Below are 10583 nucleotides of genomic sequence, written 5' to 3'. Positions count from 1 at the left end.
GCGCGGCTCGGGGCTCGGGTCGGCCGAAGCGGGCCCGAGCGGGCCCCGAGCCCTAGGCGCGCGGAGGGCCCCGCCAGTCAGCGCCCGGCGGGTGCATGCTGGGGCACCAAAGCGAGCTGGCCAATCACAGCGCAGCGGCGCGCCCGGCAGTTGTCGCCTCTCTCCTTATAGTCTCTCTAAGCTCCGACATGGCTGGCTCACACTGAAAAGGTGATGGTCGGCACCGTCGATCGAAAGGCGTCCGACAGACAGCCATAATAGGAATTAGACCGAGCATTAGACGCCCGCCTGGACGGTGGGCATTTCGCGGTACAAAATGTAGGCAACCCCTTCCGCGTCAGCCGGACTTCATACCGTGCGCGACCTCGCGCCGCCTTGTCTCGCGGGGAACGTTATTCACGGTTCGTGGGGTCACCTTATCACGTAGGTCACCCCCTCTCTCCCCCCTCTCCCCCTCGCTTGCACCACGCTCCCCGCCCGCTGTCCCCGCTGCACCGTAAGTACCTTGGTCCTGCAGAGCAGCCCCCGCGGTCGCGCTCGCGATGCCCGGCGCTGGCGTGGGGGGCACCGCGGCGGCCAGCGCCAACAGCAGCGTGCCGGTGGCCGCGGCTAGGAGCAGCTCGGAGCGGGTCATCCCGGCCCTAGGATCGTGACCACGGAGGGCGGGCGACTGGTGGAACATGCCCGCGGCGGGGTCTCGGTCGGGCCCACACCCCAGTCCCGCAACGGCCCGCTCCTCGAGTTTTTGCTGCGTGTCACAGTTATTGTGCTCGTATGCAGTTTTTACTCTGTTGATATGCTTTTGCGAGATAATGTGAAATCACATGCCACACTGACGCGGGAAGCAGTGGTGGTCTATGGACACGATCTCGACTGCGTTGTGGATGGGGGTATTCGCTTCGATGAGATCTGGCTATGGCTTGGAAAGGTTGACCTATGCTGAATCCAGAGGCAGAAGCGAGCCGAGAAGAGTCCTGCTCCTGGAAATATCGGCAGCCAGGACGACGCAGCCGTTCACGCGAAAAGCTGGAAGCTGGGGCTGTGTGAACGCGGGTGTCGTGGCAGCTTAGTTAGCTTTGTCGACGAGAGGCTAGGAGCAGAGTGCCTGCTCTGAGCAAGCAGAGCATGGAGCTCTTCATGGTGCCGAGAATACGAGCCCGAGCCGCACTACTGTGGGCCAGGGCCGGGGCCGTCTGCCTCTCAGATGCTCAGCTCGACGAAAGGTGGGAATTGGACGGCTCGGAATAAGTGTGATCGAATTAGATGCATATTTCTTTCATTTTAATCACGTATGCGGCAGGTCTTACAAGTAATCCAATCTAACAATATTCCCATAGCGAATTTTGGACAAAGATATGCTTTAGACACCGCATACAGTAGAGAGATATTTTAGATACAATCATGATCATGTAGCAATGTAGTAGAAGGCAAAATGCTGAATTTGGTTACCACACAGTTTGTGGTATGTATGCTTTTGTGAGACATACATTAACTGCTATAGTATCATAAACTATATTCTTTATCCCTCATATACGTGAAAGACCAGCTTATCACTTGCTCAACATGTATCCAATGTAATCTAAACAAAAAATATTTATGGAGTTATCAACATTGTTGAGACAAAACATTATTTAAAATATTCACTCTAAACAACAGTAGGCTAAATAATTAAATCAAGTAAATTTTTGAGGTTTGAAAATCAAGCTCAAATTTAAAACAAAATCAAATTTAACAAGAGTACTTAACAATTTTTCAAACACTTAAGCTTTCTTTTTCAAAATAAATTTAACATGTTCATGGAACAACAATAAACTAAATGAGCTAAGTGGTGTAAGCTGTTATTCATCCCTGACTTAACACAACATAATGCAGACTGTCAAAATCAACAACTATGGTCCACACACCTAACTGCCACTTGAAATCAAACTTAACAGACACACATACAAAAAAATAATGAGATGTCAATTACAAGTACCAAGAGGACTTTGAATCTTTGCTAGATAATTAAATTTCAGAAATCCCTTGGACAACCTCAACAGTATTTTTATAAAATCAACAAAACTCAGATCAAGAATGTGTACCATAAATAATAAAGAGCCTGAACAGTAAACCGAATGAACAGTCAATACAAACATTTCCACCTTTTACACTTGGTGATGCTGTAGCAATCCTAAAGTAGGTTCTACTCATGCTCATTTTTGTTTAATAAACCTTCCATTTACATCTACAACATGTGAAACAATAGTTTTCCGACAAACGTAAAAGATTTAATATCAATCATCTCAATTTTCCATGAAACAGCCCATGAGGTAGATGTGTGCCTTTTCTTGTGATTTAAAACCATCACTCTTACTTAAAAACCTTTGGATAATTGGTACAAATAATTAACACTGAGTTTGACATTGGTCATCTGAAAGCATGACAAGGCCAATTAGCAGACAACCAGATAGACCACATTCAAATACAGTAGACATAAAACTCAGGTACATCCACACCATTACACACATTTCATACAAATGGGTAAATGCTACATCCCACCAGGTCATTATACAAGAAATCAGCATAATTTATTTTTTAAACAAATACTAAATAACAAAAGAGAGTTGCATAATTAAAAGCTACGTGGCATTAATTCTCATTTGTGCACTCACATCATACATCTTGCAGAATTAAATAAAATTATTGAGGATATGGCCATCGAGATCCACAAACACTCATTCATAAACTAAAAAGGAGATACAATTCAGAAAATTGAACCATCTAAAAAGAAAATAAATTCACAGCAAACAATCAATTAACCTTTGGACTTGATGTTTTTATCATACCATGTAAGAATACACATGTGTAACAAACATTACTTTCTAGAGTTCTATCACATGAAAACCAAAGTTCTGTGATTACAATTTAAGAAAAAAAGGAGAGCTGGCTGGAAATCACAGGATTATACGAATTGACAAGAATCAATCAAAATCACAAGGCCAATTCCAGCTTTTCAACTTTAGTCACAGATTAAAAAAAAAAAGTTATTTTGTTGAAACCTTCACAGAACCTTGGAGGTGGGAGTTACACATTGCTAATGAATATATACATTATTCACAGTTCTATTAAAACTCAGAAGAGCCTAACAAGAAATAAAAGAAAAACCGTTTACAAAAACAAAAATTAATTGCTGCATGTCCACTTTAAAAAAAAAAAAACTGACAGCTCTACTGATAAAGCAGTGTGTGTTCCAAGCAAATTTCTAGCACTTTAAGACATGAACTTAGGTACATGGAAAACATGTAACAAATCATGATCTTAACAAAATTACTGTTAGGGGGACACAAGTACAAGCAACAGCTTTCTCACTGAAACATCTATAGAGTCAATAATATATACATCCAAAATGAAATGTAAGAATTTCAGGCATAGACTAACATACTTACAAGTATACAGTTGAAATCAAAATTTACATTTCCATAAAGATTCAAAATATACAATTGGAAAAAACAAACAAAAGAAACAACAGATAAAGGGCTAAAAATTAAAATGTATGTTGACCCGAAGTGCACAATTGGAACAAAAAGAGTACACATTACAATTAATAACCAGAAAGATGCAAGTAACTCAAAAACAAATCAATTTTAGATAGAACATTAGTTAGACCAACTAATATTTAAGCGTCATCCTGATCAGAGTCATCCTTTGCATATACAGAACACCACTCGTATCAGGAGTGTTTGGGAAAAGTTATCCAAACAAAAAAAAAAGGGAAACAAAGCATTTGTACTACATCAGTGTGACTACAGGAAGTTAAAACACCTTTTTCAAAGCAACATTACTGTGTGAATAATTAGAGGACAAAATTTTCCCATCTTTTAAGAAGGCACATTTCAAAACTAAAATCCAGGGACTTATTTCCAAGGCATTTATGTCCATCTGACCTTTGTACTGTTAATCAACCAACACTTCTGCAGTCCCACAAAAAGGGAATATCTTACCATTACAAACTTTCTCACCATATTTGGCACACATAACTGTTCTACACCAAACAGCCAATCGTAATGTATCGTAACTCTTTGACCCTTTTCCTAATGTGATATGTCCTTAAAAATATATATTTACTAAAATGTATGTACACAGACACCACAGAAATGTTAAGGTGCACAAACTCACGATTTTTGGACAAATTTGATTCATTTGAAAAATAAATTGACAAAGGAGACAATTTGAAAATAGATGCTAACAGTAGGACAAGTCAGACCACTTATCTTCAAGCTCTTATTGTTTATAGAGCGCAAGTAACAGTGACCTAACAAAAGGTGTGATGAAAGATTGTTTGCTCTCATGGTACTAAAAACAAAAAATTACAAAAATACTCATACATACTGTACTTGTAGACATTTCCCATTGAAGTCAAAGGGGAAAAAACATCTTACTTTGAAGATAAATATCCTCTGGTCAGCAAGAAATTTGATATCCATATTATATGCAGCTGGCAAACATTTTCCAGCTCAGGGGACTAGTTCCTGAGCATGCTCTTAACGCAATAAATCCATTTGGTAAAAAATTTCAATCCAACAGATACTATTTGCTTATTCAGAGTTGCTAACTATCTAGTAACTGAGGCGTTTCCTTTGTCAATTAAGAAATATTACAATTTAAATAAAGAAATAAAATACAGGAGGCACCAAAGGTAAGGAGTTCTGGCTTCCTTGATTTTCTTTCATATCAATCCAGTCCAGCACATGCAAGAAACTAATTTTTGGCAGTTCTGTGAGAAGAACACTCAAGTGGCAGTAGAGATTGATGAAAATATGTTGTAAGTTTCTCCAAATTTTAAACTGAATTTCTTATACAAAAGATTTTTACACATCAGGAATATATCCAATAATCTAATGGATATAACTGATCGAGAAAAATCTGATAACATCACATGTGCAAGATGGCAAATGACAATTAACACAGTGATGCCTCCTTCCCTGAGACCAAACTACAGGCAAAGCTGCACTGACAAGGTCAGCTTATCCTATTGTTCCTTCACATAGTTCATTTGACAAACAAGATCTCAATTTCTAGTATCTAGAGCTAGAAGCAGTATCACATTAAGTTAGTATGCGCTACAGGTAGAAGGTTAGTGCTAGCTAGTGGTTGCAGCTTGTTCTTTACCATGAGTGCCACTTTGATTTCAGAATTACACTAAGGCCAAAATTCCGTTTAACCACAATACACAGGTGGCAACCCCAACAGATTTGCAGTAAAACTAGCAACTAAGAAATATCTTTTGTGAAATTAAGATATAACAATGTTACTAAAACAGCAGAAATCTATCAATATTATTGCAGAAATAGCTGCCATCCAAATTGCTTTAGGAAACTATATGCATAGTAATAGCAGTACACTAAGTACTAGGCCAATTACACTTGAGGTGATTAAACATATCAATGGGGACTCAAACAAGTTACCGTACACATGCTTCCAGCATTTCAACAAACAGCTTATTCATGGGGACCTTGTTTTCTCTATGAACACCACTCCAATACCGACGGACAGCAGTGTCTGCCTGTCGAAGACAAGGTAGACAAAGCAGCAAATGCTGCAAATGGTATGTGGAGTTATTTGGTCTGTGGAAATAAAGAAAAGCAGAGGAGTCAGTATTAAAATAAAGGAGCTTCAGGAACATTTTTAGTGAATAAAAACATGACCCTTACCTTACTACCAACACACAGTTTTCAAGTGCTGACAGAATTGAATCTCTGAACTTTTTCAAAACATGAAATTGGTCAAGACGGACATCTGAGTTGGCTAAAACCAGAGCTTTAAGCAAGAAATATTCCTCTTTGGCAATAGATAGCCTTTCCAAGCGCTCCACAATTTGTGTACACTGTAAAAATTGGAACAAAAACAACACCTTAATAGATTCTGAAAAGTTTTAGCAAGTTAAGGAAGAATGCAAAATAAAAAAATGTTATGTTTACCTGCTGATACAGCTCAAGTGCACCACAGTCCCTTGCTTGCTTTTCATCAAGGGTGAAGTCATCAGCGAATCGAAGTGTTCCTGTGCTTGGCAATGATCGAAAGGACAAAGTAAGGGTCAAAATTTCAGCCCATGTACTTTGCAACAGCCTCATTTGGTCATTTAGAGGCAACTCCAAAAACCCTGTAATCAAAAGAGAAGCAGAAGAAAAAAATCAACTAAATGCAAGAAGAATTTCCACCAATTTTCATAAACATGCATGCATAGTTGCACATTGTTTTGAATTTTTAATGAGGATATAGGTAGGATATTTACCTGGAATCAGCTTAGCCCAGCTGATTATGTTCACCAGTTCACGATCATACAAGTCACTGAGCATACTCAAAGTTCGAGTTTCTGGGCTGATACCAGATTGCCGAGGTTCAGGAGAGACAACAAGCGGATCAGGTTCACATGCTGCTAGTGCTTCAAGCATTTTGTTATCTGACGTAAAGTAAATAAAATCAATTAGACATGATTGTATTAATAATAATAATAAGCAATCTTAATTTTTTAAAAACCCTAACGGAAAAGAAACAAACCAACCTTGTAAGGTGGGAGTTGGCTTTGCAGGCACATGAGCTGGCACTTGATAGGGTATGTCAAGATTGCGTCGATACTTCTGACGCCCTCCACGAACACGGTCAAGGCGAACACCTTCCTTCAACATACCCATTCGCAGACATTTCTGGAAGCGGCAGGCTTGACAGGCTTTGCGGCGCCTTTTGTTGATCTCACAGTCGTTTGATGCAGGGCAAGTGTACTCAATGTTTCCTTAAGCGGGAGAGAAAGTTTGAAATCATGAAAATAAAAACATACTATATTTTCAGATTATGTTGAAGAAGACCATAGTCTGTTATTAAAATATTTCATTATACCTTGAATTGTCCTCTTAAAAAATGCTTTGCATGCCTCACATGATGCTACACCATAGTGAAATCCTGAAGCAACATCACCACATACAAGACAGAGTCGTCTTGGAACATCCTCTTCCTTCATTCCCTCCTGCATATTTCAATAACAGTAATTGTTTGAATCTTTCTCAAGTAACAATCAAAACAGAGCAAGAATCAACAAGCTTACCTCAATATGACCCATCATGGCATCACCAATAGACTGTGTTGTAGAAGAACAAAACTGCTGATCAGGGCTTCCAGGTGAGTGAGATTGGGAGACTTCATACCTTTGTGACTCTTGGCTTTCACAATACTCCATCTGTGTAAATAAGGAGAAAAAATTGATTTAAATTATATTAAATGTTTGGGATGAAGAATGACTTGAAAAATGTCACCGTTTTCAGGAATGATGTTTAACAAAAATATGGAAGTACAATTTTCTCAATACTTCAGAAAAACGTAGAGGGGGTTATAAACTTTTATTTGAGGAAATTTGGGAAAGAGAATATGATATGAATGGTTTTGAATAATGGGTATGAATGAATGACTAAAACTGAGAATAAATCCCAAAGAAATTAACATATATCTTTCTCATAAAACTAAGAAGAAGCTGGGGCATAGTTTTCGTTACCAACCAATCCAATAATCAAGATAAGTAGAAACGAAACATGTCATAGCTGGATAGCTACTTGAAAAACATGAGACACAAAAGACTAACGTTGTGAATCAGTATATTTTACAAAATCATCACACAGTAAGATGATCTAACTGCTAAATTGTTTCACATAACCTCAAAGCCCTATCAATAGGTGCTGATAAACCCGAAAATATTTGCTGAGCAGCTTTAATAATTGAATTAAAAATAGAATAGATGAGAAACAAATGTTTTTGAAAAGAAAGATATTAAACAAGAACTATAGTTATTTTATACCTAGCAGACGACACCCGACATTTATAACTCAGAAATTTGTTCGGTAGCAGAAAATAGCAGACATTACACCACGGTCGGTTTCCATCACCTTGATTTCAACTTTGATAGGATCGTAGGGACGCTTCATTTTCGACATGATTAAGCCGTTTTGGATTTAAAATGTATCAGAAAGTAAACATATCATTAACGAGGCCTCGGGTACTAAAAAGCAGCTGAAAAAACCACAGGAATAGATGGGGAGACTTGCTTGGCTAGCAGTGCATGTGAGAGACATACGGCCAGGGAAGACCAAGAACCATTATTTGGAAATACAAGCACGAGAACAAAATCTTAGTGTAAAAAAAAACAGTCGCGAAATTCCAGTCACCCTGCAAAGGAAAAACGAACTGTTTTTTGTCTGGCCTAGCAAGCTTTACAAATTTCGCGTGCCCGACCACTATATAGCCCAACACTCCAAGCAGCCGCGGCAGAAGAGGAAAAGTAATGAACAAGCGACTTGAGAGATGCCCTTTTACAAGCAAGCGAGAATGTAAGAGCATTTTTTAAATAGGGAATTTTACGGCAAGGAGATGAAAAAATCTTAAATATTCTCGTTCGTCAAAATATCATACAAGGAAAAACAAATAAGTAAAGAACCCACCGATACAGCGCTGTTGGCACACTAGTGTAATTACATAAAAATTGCAAAGCCAAACTCTACTTACATCTTGCGGTAGTACTGTGGTTGTGGGTGAGTACATTTCACTGTTAGATGGACTACAAGCTTGGAACGTGTTCTGTTCAACTTCTTTCTTAATGTGTGGCGCCAGGACTGACGTATCTCCATTCATCATCTGCACCTGCAAAGGAAATATGAAGGATTGCTATTTTTAAAATGTCAGTAATAATGGCACTTGATAGAATAGATGACATATGGTGGGCACATCTACGTGAATAAAGCGGCCAAAGTCTCATCAGGGATCTTTATAACTAATTCAGTGCGGCGTGACCAACCACGAGTATGTAGGGACGATATTTTGTGTGTCCCACGGAAGGATGCACAGCCGTACTGAACGCCGAAACAGTCGGTGATATCACTACGATCGTCTCTGTCTACACCCGTCGTGTGTGCATCAGGGGCAGACCTTCTTGCATCATGCTGGCGCCTCCGCCACCACTCTGCCATACTCCAGGGAGGGGTTGTTCTCGCTCGCCCCCTCCCTGCTCTCAGCAGGGTGGCGCGGGCGCGCGGCGGAGCCCCGATGGAGCCCCGAGCCGCGGCCGCCGTGGGACAGACCAGACCACCAGGGCGCGGCGGGGGCCCGGGGGCCCTGGGCCCGGCCAGCCATGCCACATGCGTGTCGACGGCGAGCTCCGCGTTGAGCGCCCCGGGGCCTCTCGCCGAGAGCTGAGAGCAAGAGACGCCCCGTGACCACCTCACACGGGCCTTGGGCGGCGCGGAAGGGCGTCGGAGCAGCGTTAGATCACCAACTCTTATCGCTTTTCCTCTTTCCATCTATTCCCCCGGGCCGGGAGGGCGCGGCGCGCGCAGCGGGCAGCGGGCAGCACACCGCGGCACACAGCGCACTCGGTGCTGCGCGGCGCTGCTGCTGTCTCATGACGGTCGCGCTCGCGCCGCCGTGAGAGAGATGAGCGATCCCTATCAAAGCCTCCCTGCCAGCCGCGGGCCCGACGCGTCGCTCCAAGCCAAGGTCGCCAATTGGGAGAGGGGCTCTGGGCGCGACTCGCGCGGGGCCGCCGCGCGCGCGCGTCGCACAGGCTAGTGTTGGGATAGGTAAAGGTCTATCACACATTATTTGGTAAGCGTGACGCAGGCCGGGCCACAGCCCACAGCACAGCCACACATCACAAGGCTAGCAGCCGATCCACCTTGCAGGCGTCGCCAGGCCAGTGGGAAGAGGAGGAGAGGGGGGGGGGTGTCTCTCTCGCCAGAGCCAGAGGCTAGGCACGCGGCAGGCTCGCCGGGCTAGGCGAGCGCCTTGCAGACCAAGGTAGGCAACGCGCCCAACAGCCGAGTGGAGCGCGAGGCCTACCCTGGAGCTGCAGAGGCGGGCGGGCGGCGACGACGGCTGAACTGAGCTGGGCGGGGCGGGTCCGGATGGGGCGGCCAGGCAGCTGTCGTTACGTAACTTGTAATAAAACGCCGGAAAACATGCAAAATCGAAAATTACAATTGCAATTTACATGCATGTTTTGAAAACTTTCCAGGGTGCTTCTCCTACAAAAAGCTGTCATACATCTAAAAGCGCTTCAATAACGCTTTCAAATTTGCAATTTCAATTTTCGTTTCGTGAGTTTTGATAACGGGTAACGTGACGTGCGACGCAGGCTGTCGGGCCGAGGCTCTGGGCGTGCGTGGGGCGGGCTGCGGTCGCGTCCGCCGCCGCCGGGAGGCGTTTTTGGTCGGACTCGCATAAAGCAGTCAGCAGCAGGTTGTTACTGCAATTCGCGAGTCGGAACTTTTTAATTAGCATAGAGTTGTGAGGGGCGAGAAGTTGGTCGGGAGTGGATGCCCGCCGCACAGACGCTCACGTCACGGGACTCTCGCAGCCCGGCCCAACCTTCCCCCAGGCCCCAGCCGCGAGCCCCACCCTGTGCTGCTGTAGGCCTTCGGAGGCCTAGGCAGGCAGGCATCCCTCACGGCCTCAGCCTTCTCTCCCTTTCGTTCCTCTCCCTGGCAGTCCCCCTCTCCTCTCCCTCTCTTTCCCCCTTCATCTCGCATCCTTTCAGCATGCTGCCAGCCAACCAGCTTCCCCCCCCC

General features: G+C 43.2%; 2 protein-coding genes across 14 annotated transcripts in view; both read right to left on the bottom strand.

Moving 5' to 3' along the window:
* The window catches only part of LOC113205435 (uncharacterized), a 2264-nt gene extending 1565 nt beyond the window's left edge, over positions 1-699 (bottom strand). The window contains exon 1 of the mRNA XM_026421067.2: positions 505-699. Coding sequence (XP_026276852.2) covers positions 505-682 — 178 coding nt within the window. The 5' untranslated portion in view covers positions 683-699. The remainder of the gene's footprint in view (positions 1-504) is intronic.
* A 560-nt stretch (positions 700-1259) lies between these two features.
* Positions 1260-10583, bottom strand: part of LOC113205423 (steroid hormone receptor ERR2) — a 43166-nt gene continuing 33842 nt past the window's right edge. For 11 of the 13 annotated variants that reach the window (XM_052267136.1, XM_052267137.1, XM_026421042.2 and 8 more), the window contains 8 exons: positions 8527-8661; positions 7079-7210; positions 6874-7000; positions 6542-6769; positions 6272-6439; positions 5958-6139; positions 5691-5863; positions 1260-5603 (listed from right to left, as the gene is read on the bottom strand). In XM_052267136.1, coding sequence (XP_052123096.1) covers positions 5441-5603; positions 5691-5863; positions 5958-6139; positions 6272-6439; positions 6542-6769; positions 6874-7000; positions 7079-7210; positions 8527-8661 — 1308 coding nt within the window. In that variant the 3' untranslated portion in view covers positions 1260-5440. Of the gene's footprint in view, positions 5604-5690; positions 5864-5957; positions 6140-6271; positions 6440-6541; positions 6770-6873; positions 7001-7078; positions 7211-7822; positions 8077-8526; positions 8662-10583 lie in introns of those variants that run through there. The other 2 variants (XM_026421045.2, XM_026421046.2) reach the window with 2 other exon arrangements.

The sequence above is a fragment of the Frankliniella occidentalis genome, unplaced genomic scaffold (genome assembly GCF_000697945.3).
Source record: "Frankliniella occidentalis isolate FOCC.00 unplaced genomic scaffold, Focc_3.1 Scaffold47, whole genome shotgun sequence".
Taxonomy (NCBI): Eukaryota; Metazoa; Arthropoda; class Insecta; order Thysanoptera; family Thripidae; genus Frankliniella; species Frankliniella occidentalis.
The sequence above is the reverse complement of the archived record's forward strand: the minus strand, read 5'-3'. Positions and strand labels throughout refer to the sequence as shown.